At 55.0% G+C, this 24,822-nt stretch overlaps 1 protein-coding gene across 1 annotated transcript in view; it reads left to right on the forward strand.

Moving 5' to 3' along the window:
• Positions 1 to 24,822, forward strand: part of Nrxn2 (neurexin 2) — a 112,296-nt gene that overhangs the window by 55,589 nt on the left and 31,885 nt on the right. Inside the window, 9 exon segments of the mRNA XM_036203108.1 lie at positions 596 to 1,034; positions 6,510 to 6,896; positions 7,089 to 7,292; positions 13,216 to 13,242; positions 14,549 to 14,668; positions 15,028 to 15,409; positions 15,996 to 16,186; positions 17,235 to 17,408; positions 17,731 to 17,850. Of these exon segments, the coding sequence (XP_036059001.1) occupies positions 596 to 1,034; positions 6,510 to 6,896; positions 7,089 to 7,292; positions 13,216 to 13,242; positions 14,549 to 14,668; positions 15,028 to 15,409; positions 15,996 to 16,186; positions 17,235 to 17,408; positions 17,731 to 17,850 (2,044 nt within the window).

Raw genomic sequence — 24,822 nt, forward strand, 5'->3', positions numbered from 1 at the left:
CTCACGTGACCTCATGAGTTGCCTGATATGCAGATGAAAGGTTGGTGCCTACTTCAGTTCTTGTGCAGAACTCGGGAGAATGTTGACATCCCCCGGCAGACAGCAAGGACTGGAGTAGATAGCAGCCCAGCTGACAGGCTGGCCAGCCATGGGCTCTAACAGAACCATATCAGCTGAGCATGGTGGTGCACATCTGTAATCTTGGCACATGGGAGGTAGAGGCGGGAAGACAAACTCAAGGTCATCCTCAGCCACACAGAGAGTTTGAAGCCATCTTGAGCCACGTGAGACCCTGTCTCAGAAAATAGCAACAGACAGTAGCAGCAGTTGCCTGCCTTTTTGTCATTGTGGGTGACAGTTGGACCCAGGAGCTCATAGCAGGAGCTGCCTGGCCAGTGTGGGGCCGGAAGACAGGAGAGAGGCAACAAGAGGAGGGTGTAGCCTGAGAACAGAAACGTGAGCCTTGTGGACTGATGGCGCTGAGCTTGGGGCCACGAGGGCGGGTGACAGCCCATGGCTGCCAGGGAGGGAGGCCCTTGGTAGCCAGATCCAAGGCTCTTCTGCTTCTTTACCCAGACCCCTCTCCTCTTTCCAGGTGGTCTACAAGAACAATGACTTCAAGCTGGAGCTGTCCCGCCTGGCTAAGGAAGGGGACCCAAAGATGAAGCTGCAGGGGGACTTGTCTTTCCGCTGTGAGGACGTGGCTGCCCTGGACCCCGTGACCTTCGAGAGTCCCGAGGCCTTTGTCGCACTGCCCCGCTGGAGCGCCAAGCGCACTGGCTCCATCTCTCTGGACTTCCGAACCACGGAGCCCAATGGGCTGCTGCTCTTCAGCCAGGGCCGGCGGGCTGGGGCCGGGGTAGGCAGCCACAGCTCTGCCCAGAGGGCCGACTACTTTGCCATGGAGCTGTTGGATGGTTACCTCTACCTTCTGCTGGACATGGGCTCTGGGGGCATCAAGCTGCGGGCGTCCAGCCGCAAGGTCAATGACGGTGAATGGTGCCACGTGGACTTCCAGAGGGACGGGCGCAAAGGTCAGGAGGCCTCTGGACCCTCCCCTCCCTTGGCCACTCTTTTAAACCTGCCTTGACCTCTCAAGCTTTCGTTTCCTGCTCCTAGTCTCCTCTCCCAGTCCTTCTTTGGCCTTTCTGTTGCCGTGATTTGGCAGAAGGCACAGGGCTACTCTTTCTTATTTGTGAAAGGAACAATTAATTACCCCAGGGTCACTGTGGGCGGGAAAGATCACTTCTGAAAACACTAACCGAGCACCTAACGGAGAGGTGTCCCAAGTCTTGAGGAAAATAACTCAAAGCCAGGAGAGGTGGCTCACACCTGTAGTCCCAGCACTCCGGAAACAAAGGCAGGAGGATCATCGTAAGTTCGAGGCCAGTTTGGACTATATCGTGAGTTCTAGACCAGCCAGGGCTACATAGTCAAAACAAAACAAAGAAAACAGCTTTCCAGCCATGGTTCCTTTTTATCCAGAGACTTATTTCTTTAACTTAACTGGAAACAGCTATCCCCCACTGTCTGGGAGGATTGCTCCTAGGAACCCCAAAGATATCAAAATCCACTATGCTCAAACCCCTTATAAAAGGCAGTGTAGTATTATATACCTGTACCCATCCTGCTGGGTAACAGCCCCCTAAAGCTGGGGCTGGGGCTGGATGGGGTTCAACTGGTGGAGTACCTGCCAAGCATGCATGAAGCCTAGGTTCCATCCCCAGCACCACATAAACCAGGCACGGTGGTGCTCGCTTGTAATCCCAGTACTAGGGAGGTAGAGGCAGGAAGATTGAGAGTTCAAGGTCACCCTCAGTTGCATAAGGAATTTGAGGTTAGCCTTGGCTAATGAGAGAGAGAGAGGGGGGGGAGGGAGAGAATATATAAATGTTCTATAATAGTTACATAGTAGTTTTGTGATGGTCATTATTGTGTTCTTTGGTGAATAAGGACAGCAGTATCTGTATGTATTTAGTACAGACAATTCTTCCTTTAAACATTTCCATCCATGTTTGGTTGTTTGAGTGCAGAGTCTTGTACACAGCAGCTGCCTGATTCTCTGAGCACTGACTGCGGGCTGATAGACTGTCCACCTCATTCTGGCCATCAGAAACACAGTGAACAGACCACCACACCAGCTTCTAGGGCGGGATGACATTGGATGTGTTCTGTGTGGTTTGGCTGTGGACTACTTTTCAAGACTTCTGTTGTTCTAGCCGCCCTCTACCCCATCCTTCCCTTTCAGCCTCCGTCGCCCAGGCTGTTGTGTCCTGCCTGCTAATTCTGGTGTGCTTGCCTCCATCTTGTTGAACCTAAGTACGAGAATTGATACAAATGAGGCCTGACACACTATCCAGTTAAGTGCTTATCACCGTCAGCTCCATTTTCTTATTCCACAGCTGTCGCCACTGCTGGCCTGAGAGTCAGTGGAGTGACCTCCTCTGCTGGCAGGGAGGAGGGCACTGCTGGGCTCCCAGAAGGGAGGTCTTGCTGTCCTTTCCCCTCACCAGAGAAAGCCCCGAGGAAGGACGTTAGCCCCGGGTTCTCAGGACAGTACCACTGCGTCTTCACTGACAGTCACTAGTGTTCCACACGGGGTGGGCAGCGATCCTCGGGCTGGACATTCATTCAGGAACGTGGGGCAGCTGTTTAAACACAGCTTAGAACTTCCCTTGTTTTCCTGTGTCCCCACACCCTAGTTGTTGGCAGCCACGCCTGCCCCAGACTCCTCTTTCCTGTTCTTAGGTCTTTTTTAAATTGTGTGTGTGTGTGTGTGTGTGTGTGTGTGTGTGTGTTGCTCTTGTGTCGCAGTGTGCGTGTAGAGGTTAGGGGACATTTTGGGGAGCTGGTTCTGGCCCTCCACCTCATTGAGAAAGGCTCTCTGTTGTTTCTGCTGCTTCCTAGTATGTCCCAGGCTAGCTGGCTTCTGGGTGATTGTCACCATCTCTCATCATGCCATAGGCACACTGGGACCTTGGTCACATGCAACCACACCTTTTACATGTGTTCAGGGGATCCAGCTCGGGTTGTCCCCCTTGTCTGGCAGGTGCCTGCACACATCGACCGTCTCCGTGGCCTCCTCTCCTGTTTTACTTTTCTTCTTAGCTTGGTTTTGAAATCAGGGTAAATTGCACATCACACAAAACATACAGTCTTAGTCTTTAACCGTGACTGGGGCGTTGACCACACTCACATTGCTGCACAGCCCTCACTGCCATCCAGGTGCAGGTTTTCCGTCTTTCCCAACTGAAGTTGTCTTTATTAAACCTCTCCTCTTCCTCCTCCTGCCTCTGGCCCCATCTCTGTTCCAATCTGATGACTCTGAGAATTTAGATAGTGAAGTCACAGAGTATATCTCCTTCCTCTTCTTTTTCCATTTTCACGTGTTTATGTTCATGCTTGCATGTATATTGGGGCACATGTATGTGGATGTACATGCGTGTGGAGATCCAAGGCTGATGTCAGGAATCATCCATCTTATATATTGTGGTAGGGTCTCTCAGTCAAATCCTGAGCTCATAGATTCAGCCAGCCAGCTTGCTCTGGGGATCCCTTGTCTCTGCGTTCCAGAGCTGAAATTACAGGAGGGCCACCACACCCACCTGGCATTTATGTGGATTTCTGGGGATTTGAACTCTGGGCCTCATACACGAGGAGCAAGCACATTAAGCCCTGAGCCATCTCCCCAGCTAACTTCTTCTCCCTGGCTCCCTCCCCCTCCCTCGCTCCCTCCCTTCCGACACAGGGTCTTACATGTCGCCCAGGCTAACCGAGATGAAGATCCTGCTGTCTTAGCCTTCTAGAGTGCTGGGATTCCAGGCATATCCGACTTGTGTATTTATCTTCTCGTGCCTGGCTGCTTCAGTGGGTGCAGTGTCTTTCGGGGTTCATCTGTGCTGTAGTGTGAGTCAGAACTCCCTCCTTTGAAGTCTGACTAACACCCTAGTTTTCCGTTCTTCTGTCAGTGGGTGAGTCAGGTTGCTCCCATGTGGTCTTTGGAAGTGATCTGGAGCAGAGGTCCGAGTGCACTTCAGTTTCCTCTCCGGAGCTCTCCGCTCACTGTCAGCCTTTCCTCTTCCTTTCACATTCCCTTCCTGCTGGATTCCAGCAGTGAGCCAAAGGGCGGGTCACAGCTGGCTCTGGGGACTCTGGGTGATCCAGAGGGAGAGAGGCAAGCTGCAGGACCCTGGAGCATGTGAAACCTTGTCATGAGAGAGCAGGGTTGGGGCCACGGGCTGGTGCCATGGCTCAGCAGGTAAAAACTGTTACTGCTCAGGTCTGATGGCCTGAGTTTGTCCCCAGATCCCACAACGAAAGGGGAGAACTGACTCCTGAATATCATTCTCTGTACACACACACACACACACACACACACACTACACACACACACACATATATCACAACACATACATACATCACAACACACACATATATCACACATGTACATTACAACACGCATATATCATAACACACATATACATCACAACACACATACGTACATCACACATATACATTACAACACATATATATCATAACACACAAAAATCACAACACAATACATACATACACACATACATACACACACATACATCACACACATGTATTACATCACACATGTACATTACAACACACATATATCACAACACACACATATATCACAACACAAACATACATATCACAACACAAACATACATATCAACACACATACATACATCACACACATACATTACAACACACACATATCTCAACACAAACACATGCATCACAATAGGCACACATATCACATATCAAAACACACACAACACACACATCCCAATACACATATACGCACACACACATGCACACACACAGACGCACACACTTGTGCGCGCGCGCGCACACACACACACACACACACACACACACACACACACACACACACGCACACTCTAGGGTCCAGTAGCTCCTTATCATCCTAACCTTGCTGGGAGCTTTGCTTTTCTTTGTTTACGCAGGGTTGGTCTCAAACACGGCAGTGATCCTGCCTCTGCCTCCTAAGTATTGGGATCATAGGTGTGAACCCCTGTGCGGGGCTGCCACTGCTGCCATGGGCTCCTCATCCTTCTTCTTTTAAGAGTTTGTCCAAACTTGAAAAAGGGAAACATGGGATAAAAATAAATAGGGTTTTCAGGGCAGGAGTGGCACTTGCCTTTAGTCCACCATTTGGGAGAGGTAGGTGGAGCTCAGTGAGTTTGAGGCCAGCTTGGTCTACAGAGCAAGTTATAGGCCAGCCAGGGCTACATAGATATATATTGCTCAGTGGTTAAGAGTGTATTCTGCTCTTGTAGAAGACTCAAGATTATTTCCTAGCACCCACCCCCCACCCCCCGCCTCATTGGCTGGCTCACAACTTCCTGTACCTTCCGCTCCTGGAGACCTGATGATTCTGTCTTCTGTGGGTACCTGCACTCACATGTACATACTCCCAAACAGATATATGCATACACACATAATTTAAAACAAATCTTTACACCAGGCATCCCATCCCTAGGAGGAGGAGGAGATAGGTATCTCCTAGTTTAAGGCTGCCCTAGTCTACATAGCGAGTTCTAGGCCAGCCAGGGTTATATAGTAAGATCCTATGTCAAGGAAAAAAAAAAAACAACTCTAACAAATATTAACAATTGGGCACAGTGGTACATGCCTATGATCCCAACACTTGGGAGACGAGGCAGGTGGATCAGAGGTTCAGGGTCATCTTTGGTTACATAAACCATTCTGGGTTGAATGATACCGTGATTAAAAAGACAAAAACCAAAAAAAAAAAACCAAAAAAACCCCAAAAAACCCCAATCCTGAACAAACAAATAACACACACACACACACACACACACACACACACACACACACACACAGAGTTGCTGGACATAGTGACACACATCTGTAAGCTCAGCCCTCTGTAGGCAGAAAGCAGGAAGATTTCCTAAGTTCTAGGCTATATATAGGAGTCTGCCCTATATAAGAAGCTCCAGGCTATCGAGGGCTACATAAGCAAGTCCCTGTCTTCACACACACACACACACACACACACACACACACACACACACACGGAGATTATGGTCTCCTCTAGGTTCTCTGTCTCCAGCTCCTGGTCTGAGGGGCTGGGGGTGGGAATGATCCAGGAGTGCTCTGACACTTTTATGGTACAGGATTTTGAATGTATGTGCCTCCTGTATAGTTTGGAGATCTCTTTTAGGGGTCTAGGAAGGGTCTGCACAGAGGTCTATAACACACTACAGCTGGGCAGGGTCTGGAACTGGGTCTGAAGCTCCTCGACTTGAGGACTGTAGTTAGGTAGTTTGGACAGAGGGTAAGTGAGGCTAGACCCCAGAGACAAGGCTGTTGGTCATTCTCCTGAGCCTATGTGGGGTTCAGAGTGGAGGGGAGCTTCAGTAGCAAACTCAAGACACCCCTTTCCAGACTGTGACTTCCTTCCCCACTGAAGCTCACTTTCCTTTGGTCCCCAGGCTCCATCTCTGTGAACAGCCGCAGCACACCATTCTTGGCCACGGGAGAGAGCGAGGTCCTGGACCTGGAGAGTGAGCTGTACCTGGGTGGCCTCCCTGAGGGGGGCCGAGTGGACCTGCCACTGCCCCCTGAGGTGTGGACAGCTGCTCTCCGGGCTGGCTATGTGGGCTGTGTTCGAGACCTCTTCATAGATGGACGGAGTAGAGATCTCCGGGGCCTGGCCGAAGCCCAGGGGGCTGTGGGTGTTGCTCCCTTCTGCTCTCGGGAGACACTGAAGCAGTGTGCATCAGCCCCCTGTCGAAACGGGGGCATCTGTCGAGAGGGCTGGAACCGGTTCGTCTGTGATTGCGTCGGGACCGGCTTTCTGGGTCGGGTCTGTGAGAGAGGTGAGCTGGTCTCGGTCTTACGTGTCCTGTGTTGAAAGGACCCTACTTTCCATTCTTGTGCTCCATTCCTCTTCAGGGTACCCCCCAGGCCAGCCCCAGACTTCTCTTCCAGTAATGATTCTCTTGTTTTCTCTCTGTCTTTTTTTCCATTTTCCCTGTTTCCCTGTCCTTTGCTCTCCACTCCTGGGGCAGAGGCCACTGTCCTAAGCTATGATGGCTCCATGTACATGAAGATCATGCTGCCCAATGCCATGCACACAGAGGCAGAGGATGTGTCCCTGCGCTTCATGTCCCAGAGGGCCTATGGACTCATGATGGCCACCACCTCCAGGGAGTCAGCCGACACTCTGCGTCTTGAGCTGGACGGGGGGCAGATGAAGCTCACCGTCAACCTCGGTAACCACCCTGTTCCAGGCCTCCTGGCCTCTCCCTGGCCTGCTTCTGACCTACACTCCCCTCTGTCTGGAGAAGCTGGTGGTGGCACCAGCCAGAGGTGACCTCTGCAGTTTGGAGAAAGGTAGTAGCATCCTGAATCTGAGCCCCTGAGGGCTGTGTCTTTGTCCAGGCCCCACAGCCTTGAGCAATGTTTCATGGTTGACGATAATGTGGGCTGGTGACCCAGAACACAGCCACACACACACCTGTTGGAATGCTTCTGAGTGTGATAACTGTCCTGTCAAGTCACTCCTCTGGAGTGTTGGTGGCATCTGCCCTGCACACACAAGATGGCACAAACCCATTTTTGTTTGCATTCACTTGCTCATTCATTATGGAACTGCTTGTTGACACCTGCTAGGTACAAGCCTGAGCTCAGCTCAGCCCAGTGGCAGATATAAGGGTGACAAACAGCTGCCCCCTGCATGCAGCCATCCTTAGCTGCTCCGCTTAGATTAGAGCTGTCTCTGGGATGCTGTGTGCAGGTTCTTGTGTGCATTCTGGACACAAGAACATGCCACCTCACACTTGTCTCCCAGCTTGTGTTCATGGCTGTGTCCCACGTGAGTCCAATAGATGTTCTGGGAAGACACCAGCTCACCAGGCAGGTACTGTAGACAGGCCTTGAATTCACAGAGATCTATCTGCTCTGTCTCCTGAGTGCTGGGATGCTTGGTCCAGTTATGGAATTCTATGTTGACTTGGCCAACATAACGAAGCTAGTGATTGCTGGGGAGGTGCCGGTGCCAAACCCAGACCATGGACCTTCAAGTTTAGAGTTTTGGGTGGGGCTTGTCAGCCTGCTGGCTTTCTCCATCAGACTACTCACTATCTCTGCTGTTGCCCGTGGGTGAGAACAGGGTCTAGCCTACACATCCCTGTTGGTCCTCTGGGGCATAGAGGGCATGGTTAGGTTATCTGTTAGGTTATCATGGGCCCTGGCTCTTGTGGTCATGACAAAAGGGGAGGCAGAGTTACTCGTCTGGCTGGTATCTAAGGGACTTCTTACAAGGCCAGCTGTGTACCCGGTCAGGACATAGAGCCAGGAGGCCGCTTCACAGACTGCAGTGCAGGGCACCCTGAGCAGAGAGGCCCTACAGTGTTCAGGCTGCTGATGCAGCTGTCCGTTGCAGACTATGAAAGCGCCACACCCAAGGACCTGCCCTGTAGAAGCCCCAGGAGCTAAACAGAGCACCCTGAGTTCTGGTCATAGGGAGAAGGTGTGTTCTCCAGAACACCAGAGCTTTGAGCTTTCAGATGTGCACTGGATTCTCATCCCTACCTTGATCTCTGGAGCGTTTCGAGGATAGATTGTGGGCTTTGGGGGCCCTGTTTAGACGCTTGTGTTGACTCTGTTGCCGCTCACCTGGTCTTTGTACTCTTAGGTCAAGGACAGGCTGAGAGGCAGGAGCTGGGATGGGAGGAGGCTGTGCGGGTGACCAGGGCCTCACTTTGGTGCGAGGCGGTACCTACAGCTCTGCTCTGACCTACAGTCACAGCTCATTGAGTGGATGGCAGATGACAGCTCTGTGAGGGGACACGACAGCTCCCCTCCCCCAACTATATTCCCTTGGTAGTGTCCTAGAGGGGAGGTCCTGTCCAGTGTCCCCTGTGCCATTCTGCTCTTCTCAGTCTACCTGGCCTGGTTGCATGCATGTGGTCTCACATGGCTAAGTGTTTGGCTCTGCTCTGCTTGGTGTGACCAAGCAGGGGAAGCCTGGAGCCTTTGATCCTCAGAGAGAAGACACATGCTCTGGCTTCCTTGGACTGTTCTCAGTTCCCTGGGAAGAAGTGGGAATTTCTTTAGATGAGAGATGGCATCCTTGGCCAGGATATCTTATCATGGTGGCCCTTGGAACTGAACCCTTGGGATTTTACCTACTTCCTACAGGCATGCCTTTCTGTCTGTGTCTCATGGATCTCAGAAGTCAGAACAAGATCCAGAGACTTCTAGTCTGAATGTCCCAGACTGATGACAGCCAATAGCCTGCACCCTAGCCCTCTGGCTGTACCCTATCCCCATCTACAGAGACATGGGTGCTGAGAACTAATCTCTAGCATAGGTCATGATAAAGCTGAGACAAAACACTTGGTGCAGACACATATGTCTGCAGGTTCCTCTGGAATGAGGGCACAGAGATGTGAAAGCACCAAACACACTCCAGTGTGGGACCTCACCCTGGGAGAAGGACCCAAGATGGAGCCAGGTGCAGGGGCTTGATTCCACATAGTCCAGTCCAGCCCAGCCCCTTATTCCTCATCCTGTGAACCACCCAGGACATGCTGGGCTCCAGACAGGCAGCAGCATAGAGGCCGTAGTTCTGGGCTGGGCTCACTGCTAAGGACCAAGGGGTTTGTTGCCTCTGTGTAGACACTAGAGACGCAGAGGTCTCTGTCCAGCTGCCCAGCCTGGAGCTGAGATGAAGGACTCTGGGCTTGGGGCCAGAAGACCCAGGGCATAACCTGGACTCTTCCATTACTGGGTAAGTTAATTCCCCTCTCCAAGCCTGCTCTTTTCCTTATTAAAGTAGGCCTAAGAATCTTCACCCAAGTGCCCAAGGAATCAGCTCGGTTGGTAAAATGCTTGCCTTGTAAACATAAGGACCAGAGTTCAATCTCCAGCGTGCATTTGTAATTCCAGCCGGGGAAGGAGAGACAGGGAAGTCCCTGGGGCTTACTTGCCAGCTAGCCTAGTCTAACTGGTAAGCCCCAGATCACAGTGAGAGACTATCTCAAAAATCAAGGTAGACGGCTTCTGAGGAATGGACACCTGAGGTTGACCTCAGTCTGGCCTCCAGATACACTCCAGTGTGGCACCTCAGCCTGGGAGAGGGACCCAAAATGGAGCCAGGTGCAGGGACTTGTTCCCACATAGTGTCACCAGTCCAGTCCAGCCCCAAATTCTTTATTCCTCATCCTGTGAACCACCCAGGACATGCTGGGCTCCAGACAGGCAGCAGCATGGAGGCCGTAAGTTCTGGTCTGGGCTCACTGCTAAGGACCAAGGGGTTTGGTCTCTGATTTGTGGTCTGTGTCTGTAAGAAGAGAGGCCAGAGGTTCAGAGGTAGCCACACAGTTCAGCAGACTCCAGGCAAGGACACTCAGAGGTGGTCCTGACAAAGGAGCAGAGGTACCAGCGAAGGCCCTGGTAGAAGGGGCCTTCTGTGATGGCCTCTGGAGATGGGGAGCCTGTTACTTAGAGAGGGCCAGAAAGGCTCAGATACCTCCTTCTAGACAGAGGACTCAGAGGACTGGAGATTGCCTCCCCCAGCAGTTCAGCCACAGAACATGCCTCTGAGCAAGCCACAATCCCCAAGCAGGGGAGCTGGTCTCTGTCCCTAGGAATGCTAGTGTCCCCTGGATACTTCGCCCTGTTGCAGTGTGGTCTGCTCCTTGCTGCCTACCCTGGGTCTGGTCTGTCTCTAGGAAGTACCCATGAAATCTCCATGAGGGGCACAGTCTAGGCTGCAAGGGCCCACTCCCTCAGCCCCTGCCCATGTGCATTCCCTGCTCTCTATTCAGAAGCTGGGGGTGTCCAGAGATGTCCTGCTCTGCCATAGACCCTCTGGTCATGTTTGAAGTCAGCAGGAATACACATGACATCCCAGATCCCTTTAATTCCTGGGGCCTGGAAGAACCCACTGCCTCTCTGCCATGCCTCTTGAGAGAAGTGACTGGGTGATTCTGAGGCTCCTTGCATGGAGTTGGGGGCTGGATGTCTTCACCCCACCTCCCACCCCCAGAAGTGAGTTAGAGCAAGCCAGGGAACCATGCTCTTTCCCTTCATTCCTCTCTATGTGGGCTGTTTGCTCCCCATCCCATCCCATCTCATGGTCACACCATCACCCTGATCTTGATGTCTGGCATCGGTGTGCCCATCCATTCCCCGCTCTTGAGGCACTGGCTGCTGACTAGTGAGCTGGTTATCACTCTCTGAACAGCATTTTGGGGAGTATGGAAGAACTGCTTTTTTCTCCAGCCTGCTGTCCCTGCTTTCCTTTGGCAGGGTCCTGCCCCCCCCCTGGATACCCATCTTCAAAGGGGCTTCTGAGGGGGAGTCACTGCAGGCTAGGCTGGAATTGTCACCTCTTCTCTGGACAGATGGACACCCTGACACCCCTGGTATAGCCTCTCCTCGGGATGGGAAAGGCAAGCTCTTTCCTTGGATTGTTCCCTTGTAGGAGACCGACCTGCCCTTCCAGCCCCCTTTTTTCTTTTTTGGACCCTTCATTGGTGAAGACTCTGCTGGCTTGGAGAGAGCCCCTGGGACCTGACTCCAGGGCCTGGCACCCTTCCCCCCTCATCCTGACCAGCTTCCTTCCCTCTGCTCCTGGTTCCTCCTCCTTTCTCTCTACCCTTACTCAGCCTCCTTCCCCTCACTGTGAGTCTTCACTTCCTCTTGTGTCTGCCCTTTGGCCTTCTACTGTTCCCTTGGTGCCCAGGCTGTGGCTCAGGGTCCCCGCTGCTCCTCCCACTCTGCTGTGGTTGACAACGCGTGTGGAGCTCAGCTGTACTGCCTGAGGGGCTCATGACCCTCAGGGCCACAGGAGGTATCTGTTTACCACCACTGCAGGAACCTTCCCTGGCCCAAGGGATGCCAGCTGCATCCTGGGCTGTCGGGCACCTGGGCAGAACTTGTTCTTGGAGAACCCACAGGAGGCCAGGGCATCACTCTTAACTAGGGTTAAAGACTGTCCCCCAAAGGGCCAGGGCCACACCAGGGTACACCCTCAACCTGCCCTAGCCTCTCAGCACTGAGGAAGAGACGGCCAGGCTCCAAGAGAGCTGCCTGAAGTCACACAGTGAGTCTGTGTAGGACTGAGATGAGGACCCAGCTCCCCTGCCTCATAGCCCCAGGCAGTGCCATCACTCAGCCTGGCCAGGCTCTGGGCCTATGAAGTGGTATGGCACCTGAAGGGCACACTAGAACTTCAAATGACCCAGGGCTCTGTCCCCTTGAAAGGGTTGACTGACTCCCACCAACCAAAGGGTTGATTGGAGGTTCTTGGGGGCCTGGGATGTTGGCTCTGTGTAAATTTGAGTTTTTGAACCATAAGAGACCCTTCCAGACTTGAAATTGGGGGACAGCAATGCTAGGCCCAGGGCAGGATTGAGGGCCTTTGCTTGTCAGTGACTTTCATTGGCCCTAGAAGTCACATTTGGCAGATCTTGGTGTCCCTATCTGAGGCCTTGGCGCTTCCTTAGAAAATCTGATGAAACACTAGTTTTTCAGGGGGAGGGGTATTTGGACCCCTAGTCATAGCTTGGTGCCCCAGGGCAGAGATGGATAGAAGGAAGGTTCCTGTAGGGGTGGTGCCAGCCTCTGGGGCTTTGGGAGGTATATGGCCTTAGGAAGGGGACCCTGGGGCAGACCCCTCTTTTGAGCTTAGAGCTTGAGGAGTGACCTGTCACACCTGAGCTCTAAGCAGGGTGTCATCCCAGAGCAGAGGATGCAGGGACCCTGGCCTTCCCTACCCATCTCCCTCCTAGGGATTGGGTAGATGTGGGGTCGGCCAAGCCCTCATCCCCTGGCAATCCCCTGTACGGCTGGGATTCCCGAGGTGCCCATCTCCCTCAGACATGAGAGGCCCGGGCCCCTCAAAAAGGGGAACACAAGCCCTCTTCCCACCACCTGACTGCCCTGCCTCTTGGCTTTGGGGAGGGTTGAAACCCTCTTGGGGGCAGGAAGGACAAGGGTCCTACTGAGGATGGGGAAAGGGCACCTGGGCACGCGTGGTCCCCAGAAAGTGGCCCTGGAGGGAACCCCTGCCTGCAGATACCCCTCCCTGTGAAGGATGTAAAAAAAAAAAAAAAAAAAACCAAAAAAACCTTGTTTTGCCTTTTTTTTCTCCCTCCCCCTCTGCCCACCCCATGGCCCCCCCAGACTGCCTGCGCGTCGGCTGCGCACCTAGTAAGTGGCTTCCCTCTTCTTCTGCAGAGACCCAAGGGGTCTGGGAGGCTGGACATTGGGGTTCAGGGAGAAAGGGATGGAGGGAGCGGGGAGGGAAGCAGGCATGGGGTTGGGAAGGGGAATTGTGGAAGGCAAGATGAGTAAGATGAAGCACAACCAGGGAGAAGCAGTTGGTGAGGATGCTCATGGGTTCTGGGAAAGGGAGGGCAGGCACCTTGTCTCCTGTCAGCAGCAGCAGGCAGAAACCTGGAGCTAGGTGGCCCCTGCGGCAAAAACCAAAGCCTGGAGACATAGTGATGCGTATCCTTCAGTGACCACAAGGGGGCAGACGAGGCACACGAGAAAGACATTTGGGCAAGGGGCGGGGCATGCCCAGAGCCTCAAAGTCTAGCCTTTATGGCCTGAGTGCAGAGTCCCTATCAAACTCAAGAGTGGGCAGTAACGGCCGTGAGCGGAAAATCAGAAGGAGAGCTGAGGTAGACAGTTCCAGGTCTCTCTGCCCCTGGGCTAGGTGCTCAGTCTCAGGGAGTTTCTGCAAAGTGCACCTTGCTTGCTGTCAGATCACTTGAAGGAGTATGTGGGCATGAAAGGCACAAGTAGAGTTTGTGTGTTCAGAACCCCTGGTTTAATGTGGTTGTGGCACAGTGTGTGCACACACCTGAGGCCTTTTAAGGCCAGTACCCTGAGCCCCAGGCAGACTGAGCGCCCAGGACCCAGGGATGGTTCAAAGCCCAGCAACATGGGACAGATGTGACAATTCCACTGTCAAGAAGTGGCCACAGTTTCCAAGAAACAGAACGTATTTGTGGCCCTGCAGGCTCTTTGAGTGCCGTGTAGGGATAGCAGTTCCTGGGTGTAGAGTTAAACAGGAACATACAAGAAAGTGACGGTGGGTCCGAGCTGGGTTGTGCATGTGGAAGGTAAAACTGTGGGCGCCCTTCCTTTGGGGTATGTCCTGTTTTGAATTTTAGGTCTGAGAATTCAGCTGCTAGAGTCGCACACTACAGGTCCTCAGGAGACGAGGGGATGGTGTGTCTGTGTTCAGGGCCAACATTCATGTCATATTCTATACAACTGGCATCCTTTGCCATCACACGAAGTAGCAGGACTGGATGAATTGGGTTTGTGACTCCAGGTGTAAAAGACTTCCCTGCATGCACTACAGGTGTGAGGCAAGGGGCGAACACATTGACATGTGCTAGTTGAGCGTGCACGTGTGCAGGTGGGCTCCTTGCGCCTGGGGCAGTGACTGAAGGTGTCTGTGACTGTGGTGGGTGTGGTGCTCACTCCCCCCTTGGTGCTGCAGGTAAAGGCCCCGAGACTCTCTTTGCGGGGCACAAGCTCAATGACAATGAGTGGCACACAGTGAGGGTGGTCCGGCGTGGCAAGAGCCTGCAGCTGTCCGTGGACAACGTGACCGTGGAGGGTAGGTGGCCGGGACCCAGGGTGCTGGACTTATTTCTAGTGACCCGTGCTTGGTTTTTCACCTCTGCCTGGGTTGTTACTCCTAAGGGAAGTCATGACTATGGGTCTGGACCCCAGGGACCATGTCAGCTTCCTACGGGCAGCTTCTTTGTGGACGCTTATTGGCTCTCCACTGACTCCTGCAGCTTCTCCCTGAGTGGAGGGTTGTTAGCACTGGTCCAGGACATCTACTGATGTCACTTGCTGTGGTCCCGTGTCGAGGAGATGATGTTTCTGGGGACACAAGGCCCCAGCCTGGAGGCGACCCCATGTTTGTGCACTAAGTTCCTCTCCCTCATGTTGGTCTTCTGTCCTGAGCAGGACAGATGGCAGGAGCCCACACTCGGCTGGAGTTCCACAACATTGAGACGGGCATCATGACAGAGCGGCGGTTCATCTCTGTGGTGCCCTCCAACTTCATCGGCCACCTGAGCGGGCTGGTGTTCAACGGTCAGCCCTACATGGACCAATGTAAAGACGGGGACATCACCTATTGTGAGCTTAATGCTCGTTTTGGTCTGCGTGCCATTGTGGCTGATCCCGTCACCTTCAAGAGTCGTAGCAGCTACCTGGCTTTGGCTACGCTCCAAGCCTATGCCTCCATGCACCTCTTCTTCCAGTTCAAGACCACAGCCCCCGACGGGCTTCTGCTGTTCAACTCAGGCAACGGCAATGACTTCATTGTCATCGAGCTGGTCAAGGGGTGAGGGGCTGGGCATTGTGGTGATGTCCCCTTCCTGGCCCAGATACAGCTCCCCTGGCCTTCGGGAATGTTCAAGGCACCCAGACTTCAGGTCAAGATTCACATCTCTAGTCATCAGTCAGGAGGGCTCCTCCTCAGCCAAGATGGAGAGCTGACCCTGCTTCCAGGCTGCTGGCTCCTCAGCTGCTTTCTTGCCAGGGTTCCCAGTTACACCCCTTCTCTGCCCATTGGCCTCCCTATGGCAGAAGGAAGCCCAGTCCTTCTCTTGCCCTGGAAGATTGCACCCCCAAGCAGCTCAGACTCTGCTTCCGGGTGACCCCTACTGTATCACCCAAACTCCCCTTCTGTCCGGTCCTCTTGGGTCCCAAGAGCAAGTGTTTCTGTGAGCTCCCTGCATTCATCAGGGAGCTGGGACAAGACCTCACGTCACAGTCTTCTCCTGCCATTGCTTTGGTTCCTTTCTGGGGGAGCTCCTCCTCCACCCCTCCTTCCCGGCCCCTAGCTCCCCTGGCAGCAGTAGCTCATTCTTCCTTGGCATCTCAACGGTCCCCACCTGATCTAGTGTTTCCTCCCTACTGTGGGGCAGGTACATCCACTACGTGTTTGACCTGGGGAATGGCCCGTCCTTGATGAAGGGGAACTCAGACAAACCAGTCAATGACAACCAATGGCACAATGTGGTGGTGTCCAGGGACCCAGGCAACGTGCACACGCTGAAGATTGACTCCCGCACTGTCACGCAGCATTCCAATGGTGCCCGAAATCTGGATCTCAAAGGTGGGGCTGCGGCCTCTGGAGAAGGCCAGCCCCAGCCCAGCTTCCCTTCTCCAGCAAGACCCTCCCCCCTACTGCAAGGGGTCAAGGCTGCTTCTCCTTCCTCTCCCCCAACCCTCTTTCTCGTTCTTCGCTGTGTCTGGCTTACATCTCTCACCTGGGTCTCACTGGGCTCTGTGAAGTCCCCCCAGACAGCACTGGGGCAGACTGTTTCCCATCAGGGTCCTATCTTCTCCAGTGACTCTACGGCAATCATTGCCAAGATGTGAGGCCTGGAGCAGTTCCAGGGCCAGCTGGGATCCATGCTGCCTCCTAGCACATGCCTACAGCATCCTCTAGGTCTGCAGGTCCCCATGTGTGTCCATGTAACTTGAACTGTCAAAACTTGGGGAAGCTCTTCAGAGACCAGTGAATTCACCTCTTGAGTCCCCAGTCACTGGCTTGCAGGGCAATGCTGTGATTTCTCCTTGCTCCCAGGAGAGGGCGATGTGGTACAGAGAATCGGAAGTGGCTCCGACCCAGGCTCTAGTCTTCTGACAAGATGCCCAGGGCTGCCAAAGCTCCACTAGATGTTGGTCAGGACTTCCCTTGTAGGAGAATTAGAGTCCATGCGGGAAATTAGGCATCCCTGGGGAAGACTTCTTCCCAGAGCCCCACTTTTCAGGAGGACTTTGGAGGAGAGAAGGCTGCTGAGTGGAGAAAGGCCTGTTCTGGGAAACAGTTTTGGGGAAGTAGGGGAGTGGGGGCGGAAGGGATGTAGGGCTGCACATCCATGAAAGGCCCTGATTACAGACCGGAACTGGAACCAAATGTGTGGGAGAAAGCATGGAGTGGGTCCCTCCAGCTGCCCCCCACCCCCACTACCTCAGGCAACGGGGCTTCTGAGGGAGGGGAGCGGACAGATGGTAAAGGAAAGGGAAGAGGAAGGATGGCGTTGCTAGGGATACCGTGAGCCTTTCAGGTGTCTGGGAGGACCCAGTGGTGGGATGCGGAGTCCTGGGAGGGCAGTGAGGACCAGGAGGACAGGGTGTTGACAGCACTCCCTTTGCAGGGGAGTTATACATCGGTGGCCTGGGCAAGAACATGTTCAGCAACCTGCCCAAGCTGGTGGCCTCTCGGGACGGCTTTCAGGGCTGCCTGGCCTCTGTGGACCTCAACGGCCGCCTCCCAGACCTCATCGCTGACGCCCTGCACCGGATCGGGCAGGTGGAGAGAGGCTGCGATGGTGAGTGTGACAGAGTGCTCAGGTGTGGCCCTGAGGCTTCTCCGGACTTCCAGAAGCCTACCGCAAGAACTCTGGGACAAGGAGGACAGGCAAAGGACGAGGCACACACTCGCCCTGGTGTCTCCCATCCTGACCCCTGGTCCCAAACCTGATAGTCTTGGAATGGCCTGTTCCCATCCCACCCCAGCACCGTGTTAGTATCTGGTATCTGGCCCTTCTGGTTTGATGGACCACGGGCAGAACCTCTGCCCGGCTGTGGAACTTCCGCAGTCCCTGGGGATGTGGCTGATCCCAGGGCATTTCTCTTTCATGCTCTTTCCAGGCCCCAGCACCACCTGCACCGAAGAATCTTGTGCCAACCAGGGCGTCTGTTTGCAACAGTGGGATGGTTTTACCTGCGACTGTACCATGACTTCCTATGGAGGCCCTGTCTGCAATGACCGTGAGTGTCTATGGGGTTGGACTCGGGAGTTCCCATCCCTACCCCAGCCACAGGAACTGCCTGCAGGGGAAAGAGGGATTTCGCTTCCTTCTGCTCCACTACCACAGAGACTACAGGGGCTAGTGGTTGCTGCCACTAGCTGCTGCCTGAGTCTCTGGAGCCATCTATTGTCAGGTGGCCTGTCCTGGTTCTGAGATGGGCAGGACATCTGATTTCCCTAGACAAAGGCCCTGCTTTTCCCTCTTTCTCTCCCAAACTCAAGAATCCCAGCTGCAGGTTGTCCCTTTGAGCTACAAGGTCAGTCCCTAGTGTCCTCCCCTGCTAGTTTGCAAAGTGTTGAGGCCCCTCCCCAGAGATAGCAGCTTTGGCAGTGTTTTCTAGTCCCCAGTGGTTGGTGGCCATCAGCTGGTTATAGCTCAGCAGAGGGAGGGTAGCTGGGTCAGACATGAGGGTATGGCAGGGGTGCAGAGGCTTTGACCTTTCTGATGACTAGGGATAGGGCAGGTGGATAAGCAAAGTGACATCAGAAAAGACACACGCCCCAGATACACACACACACACACACACACACACACACACACACACACACACACACACACAGGCTGCAAGGATAAAGCTTCCCTGCTTTTCAAACACAAAGTGGAAGTGAGCCACCTGGGGCCTGGAGATGCCTGGAGGTAGTTACAGCAGGCCTAGGTGAGACCTGCCTGGCTCCTTGACCCTCGTCTGGATCTGCATCGTCTGATGGGAGCCCTGAGTCACTCCAGGGGATTAGGCTCTTGGATGGCTGTTGGCTTTTCCTTTGATAAGATGTCCAGCCCCTTCTTCCCTCTCATTTCCTGGTTCTCAGGTGTGGCCAGCAGTCCCAGCTCTGTCCCCCAGGACTTTCACCTGACCTGCTGTCCTGTGTGCATCCCTAAACCTCCCAGCCAGCTCAGGACCACCTCAGCCCTGTTGTATGTTCTACTTGGCTTCAGTCAGCACAGACCCGTTCACCGTAAACCTCCCCACTGACACCCGCAAAGCCCTTCCATTTGATCCTTCGCCAAGCCTCCAGTCACAGGGGGGTCAGTGGTTGAGCTCCGATAGAACCCGGGGTCCCTTGACTGTGATGGTTACTACTGCTACACATGGGACTAGGGGAATGGCGGTGATACCCACGTTGGTCAGAATGTAGGAAATCTGGCCTAAGTACAGCTGTTCATGTTCACCATTGTGCTTCAGCAAAGGGCCTAGAACTGGAGGTGTGTGTCTAGGGAACTGCTCCACCTTTGGGCAGAGGTGGGAAGAGAATGTTCTCTAAGTTTTAGGCTGGTAGAAAAAGGACAACAGAGCTGGGGGCCCAGCCTTCCTCATCATTCCAAGCACCAATCTGTGTATCTGGTTGCATAGCCTGAGCAAAACTGTGGAGCTAAAGAAAAGGTGGGTGAAGCCTGGAGCCCCCAAAGGGCTCAGCACTGTTCTGAAGGAGCCAGGGCTACCTGGAGCCGCTCTGAGGTCTCCCCTACTTCAAGGGCAGCATGAGAAACTGGGCGGGGTGCCAGCCATGTTCCCTTCTCTCCCGGGGCCTCTCCTCTGCCTGGGTTTTCATGCCCACTCCATGTCTGTCCTTCTTGGAGCCCTGTGCAGGTGCACACTATCACACAGACATCAGTAAAGAGATTTACTGTATGTGAAGAAAAGTGGGGGAGGGTGGGTGAGGTGGCATGGCAGAATTGGTCCTCGGAGGGTGTTGGGAGCTGTCTGGATGGAGGGAGACTAGGAGGAAGAGAGGCGTGACCCTCAGGACAGCCTCCTCCTGCCTTCTGCCTCAGTTCCTCCACCTGTATCGTGAGGGGTTTGTGGGAGCTCTCAAGAGTGCACTCTGACAGACCAGCAGGAAAAAGATCAGTTGGAGAAGCAAGTAGAGGAATTGGGGGCTATTGGATGGGAGGAGAGAGGAGGAAATGTGTAGACCAAAGCCCTGGCTCCTGCTGTCTGAGGACAGCCTTTCCCAGGCTGTTAGTCTCACCATGGCTGCTGCATCTCCACCTCTCCTCATCTCCTCAGCCTCTATTGATCTCTTGCACACCTCCATCTCTCTGTTCGTTCTTACCCTCTGGGTCTGTGTCTCTCCCCCACACCCCCAGCAGCACTCTCCAGTTTCCACTCACCAATATTGATTGGCCTCTAGGCGCTCTCCCTTCCTCTCCTCTCCCACCACCAGCTCCTCCCTCCCTCCCTCTGGGGCCATACATTTTCTGGCTGCTTGGAGCCCTGTCAGTCTGTACTCCAGAGTCAGGGGCCCAAGGATGGGAGAGAGTGGGCGGATGGACAAGACCTCGTGGAGCCCCACCCTACTGTCTCTCCTCCCTTGGGGGGCCACGCACCACTTGAGCCTCCTCTTGGGTACCCCCAAGGACTGTTCTCCACTTTTGAAGGGTGTGGTGTGTGTGGATACTCCCCCAACTAGCAAGCTGGGGGAGTGGCTGCTGCAGCCTGAGGTGCTGTCCTGAGCTAGCTCTTTCTTCCTTTCTTTCTTTCTTTCTTTCTTTCTTTCTTTCTTTCTTTCTTTCTTTCTTTCTTTCTTTCTTTCTCTCTGTCTCTCTTTCTCTGTCTCTGTCTCCCTCCCTCCCTCCCTCCCTCCCTTCCTGTCTGTCTCAGAAACAGTCTCAACTCATACCCCAGGCTGGACTCCAGCCTGTGGCAAATTTTCTGCATCAGCTAGTGCTGGAATTCTAGACATTAGACCCCAACCTAGCTTGTACTGGGTCTTGACTGCACCCATGAGCTTGAGGATCACCATGACAGTTTTGCACCAAAATGGAAGCTGGAATCAATAACTAGGAGCCACTGTCCCCTCCCCCTCCTCTTCGCCTTTTCTTTCTGCTCATCTGTCCCATTTGTTCAGGGTCCCCTGTGCGTCCTCCGCTTCTCCTCCTCTGCCTCCTGCACTGCACCCTCTCCCTTGTCCAAGCAGGATGATGTGAGTGCGAAGGCTGCATCCAAATGAGAGGGATTTTATCTTCACGGATCTCTGGGGCCATGACAAATGCTTCCACCCCCAAGTTTGGAGAGCAGATCCCAGTGTAAGGGTGTAAGGATGCCTCCTAAGAGAAATGGTTTTTTCAGCTGGACACACAAGGTTTTGTCCTTCTGGGCAACTGTCCTGGAGAACCCTGGGGAGCTAGGGACTGAGACTAGGGGAGGAGGAGTGGGGAGGACGGAGGGTTGGAGGAAAGCAGGAGGGCCTGTAGGGGTAGGCAAACACCTTGGCAGGCAGGTGTGTGTGTGTGTGTGTGTGTGTGTGTGTGTGTGTGTGTGTGTGACTATCCAGTGCCTTTGGGGCTTTGGATAGGTTGTTTCTAGGAGTATGGATGACTGTTTCAGAGGGTGAGTTTCAAGGGGGTTGGGAGTGTATGTTGGCCATTCATTGCCCATAATCAAACATGTGTGTGTGTGTCCACATATGCCTCTGTAAGCATTCGGTATGCCAGTATCTGGTCACACACATGCATATATGTGTCTGAGCTGTGTGTCTCCCGGCACACTGGTGCCTATAGGGACGCGTGGGTGTTTTTATAACCGAGCCTGTCCACAACCCAGCATGCACATGTGTTCCAAGGGGTGCCGAGTAGGGCTGTGGCCACATCTCTGCGTGCTGGACCAGCAAGCACTTTTGGGGCTCGTCCAGATGGGGGAGGGGAGGGAAGGGGGGGGAGGAGAGGGGAGGAGGAAGAGAGCTGCTTCTCTTGCAAGCCTCAGTCCTGTTCAATTATTCAGCAGGGCCCCTTCTCCAGGAGGGGGGTGGCGGTGGTGGTGATGGTGATGGTGGAACGCGCGCTCCCGAGCGCGGGGGAGGGGTGGGGCGCGTGCATAGGAGAGGCGAGTGCCGAGCGGGCTAGCCAGGTGCCTCGCCGCGGAGCTGCCCAGCGCCGCCCGCAGATCGGGAGCCGCTCGGGTCCCTACGCCCTGCCCCCCCTCCTCCTGCGCTTCCCCTCCCCTCCCTTCCTTCCCTCTGTCCCTCCCTCCCTCCCCTCTGTCCCTCCCTCCCTCTCCCTTCCAGCTCTCTCAGCCTCTGCAGCAACACTCCGCTGCCTCCATCTCTCCGCCGGAATCTCGCAGGCTCGCGCCTTTCCTCTGCTTGGCCCCGCTCCCCTCTTCTCCTCTCCCCTCCTCTCCTCTCCCCTCACCCCCCCATCACCCGGATCTGCTTCCCTCCCCCTCCTCCCGCCCCCCCTCCCCCGGCCGCTCCCTCCTTCCTTCCCTGGCCTCCGTCGGGCGGCAGCGGCGCCGGGTCGGTTCCGCGGTGCTCTTGCTTTCTGGGGAGCCGGGCCTGGGTTCCTTCTGCGCACCCCATCTCCCGCCCCGCTGGGTTTTTCTGCAGGATTTCCCTACCGTCCCCTCCCCAGCACCATGCCCCCCCCCGCTGGCCGCTGACGGTCCTCTGCGCCGGCCCGGCCCCAGCCTGAGGGGGGACCCCTAGCCGCCCGCGATGGACCCAGGCGGCGCCCCGGACCTTGGCCTTCCCGCTGCGCGCACCCCGAATTCCCCGGCGGGATCCAGTTGATTTGCTTGGCTCGGGACTGAGGCTCCGGCTCTGGTTTTCCTTCGCTTCACCCCTACCCCCTTTCCGGAGCTAGCAGCCGGAGGGGGGCTTCGCGGGGCCGCGCAGCCCCGCGTCCCCGCCCCCGGCCATGGGGCTGTGAGGTGGCCACCCCCGGGCCGAGATGCCCCCCGGGGGAAGCGGGCAGGGGGGGTGCCCGCGCCGCCCCCCCGCCCTGGCCGGGCCCCTGCCGCCACCGCCGCCGCCGCCACCGTTGCTGCCGCTTCTGCTGGGGCTGCTGCTGCTGCTGGGGGCGACCGAGGGGGCCCGGGTCTCGTCCAGCCTCAGCACCACCCACCACGTCCACCACTTCCACAGCAAGCACGGCACCGTGCCCATCGCCATCAACCGCATGCCCTTCCTCACCCGCAGCGGGCACGGTAAGTGGCGCCCAGACGCCAGAGGACTGGCTCAGGGGTCTCGGGTGCACCGCCCAGGCCCCGGGAGCCCCAGGGGCCGCACCCCGACTGTGCGCTCGCGGAGCTGGGCTTTGCGGCGGAGCCCCTCCACCTCCCATCTCCAGCTCCCATCGTGCCAGCCCCACCCTCACCTCCATCTCTCCATTCCTCCTGCTCACCCCATCCTTGTGGTCCACACCGCTCACCTGTATCTCCTCACATGCTTTGTGAGCCGCCTCCTCTCCCAGAGCCCCATCGCCTGTCTGTCCTTTCATCCTTTCCGTGCATCCCCCCTGAATCTCTCTTCCCCAGCACTGCTCTGTTCGTCTGTCTGTCTTACCTCCACCTCTGCCTCACCCTCACCTCCCCATGGCTGGTCTGTTACTTCCTTCCTTCCACCTCTGCCTGCCTGGCAACCTTCCCTTTTCCCATCCCTCGCTGGCCTTCTCAAACGATCCCCTCCGCCTAACGCCCCATCATCTGGACCCCTCTTTACCCCTTCCTACCCTTATCCTTCATCCTTGCTCTGCTTCTGCTTGTGACCCTCAGCATGTCACCTCTGGAGCCCAGTCCCTCTGGGCTCTCACCTCTGTGTCAGCCCTGTAACCATGTACTCATTTTCACCGGAGCCCTGCATCCCCTCCTGTCTTCAGGCCCTTCCCCTTCCTTCTGAAACAGACCCATCACCTTCCTCTCTGGCCCTCACCACTTCTCATCTCCACACTTTCCCATGTCTAGTCTCAGACCTTCATTCCTTCATATTGGAGGCCTATCCCCCAGGATTCTCAGTAGGCCATCTCTTCCCAGCTCTGTACCTGTCACCTCCTGTCTCTGTCCCACTGACTCTATAAGCCTGTCACTTTCTATTACTGTACCCCACAGCACCCATGCTGGGTGCTTCATTTCCTGCCATGTCTCCCACATGCTTCATTGTACAGCAGCTCCCATTGCTTTTCAGTCCCCCTTCACATTCCATCCCAGAGCTCCAGTCACCTCCCATCCCAGAGACCCATCTCTTCTCATTCTAGTTTATCCATCACTTCCCTGCTCTGTGCACCCCAGCTCCCCTCTCTCTGCACCTTGTCCTTCAGTTAATCCCCCATTACCTCCACCTCTGCCCTCTCTTCTTCCCGTCACCCCCATCTCTGCCTCACCACCGTTCATCTCGGACTCCCTTCCTAGCCCTCCAACACTTCCCATTTCCGAAGCCTGATAACTTCCACTTCTGGACACTTCGTCTCTGTACCTCTGTCACCTGGGCACTCTGGTCCTCCCTGCCCCTGTCACACTTGCTCCTGACTCACTACCCCTCACAGCCTCCTCCCACCTCAGGACTTCCCAGCCATCCACGCCCATTCTCAGTCCCTGGTCCTCCTCGATGACTGCCCATCACCTGTCATGGTCAGCTCCATTTTTGTTCTTCCATCCTCTTCTAACCCCACATTGTTGTCCTGTCCCATCCATGCCTCCCATTTCTGCACTGTCCCTGTTTCCCACAATTGTTCTGTGCCTGCAAGAAGCTTCCTGATCTCTGTGTCCCATGTCATATCCGGTCTTTCAGCCCTCCCCGCGCCCCCCCACCCCCATATGCGACTACTTTGTTTCATGCGTTCCTCAGGAGCAGCCTCTCCAGACTGGACCTGTGTCCCCTTCACAGTCCCTCTCTAGTCTCCAGCTCAACCGCCATCCCTGCCCCATGCAGTACTCCCTGGTTCCTCTTCTCCCACATCCTCACCCTGCACCATCCTGATCTCAACTCTGCCTCCTCAGGGCCTCTCTAGCCCTCTTCATTCGGGCAGTCCCCCTGACTGTCTTCTCCCGGCTCTTAGGCCTAGTCAGTGCTGCTTCCAAAGACTCTCGGGCAGAACATGGTCATTCTAGGCAATGCTGTGAGGCATAAGGAGTGAGTTGGGAAAGGGGGCCAGGTGCGATGGAGGGGTGCCCTATGTGGTGAAGAGTAGACATGGAAGAGAGAAGTGCAGGCTTGGG

The sequence above is a fragment of the Onychomys torridus genome, chromosome 1 (genome assembly GCF_903995425.1).
Source record: "Onychomys torridus chromosome 1, mOncTor1.1, whole genome shotgun sequence".
Lineage (NCBI taxonomy): Eukaryota > Metazoa > Chordata > Mammalia > Rodentia > Cricetidae > Onychomys > Onychomys torridus.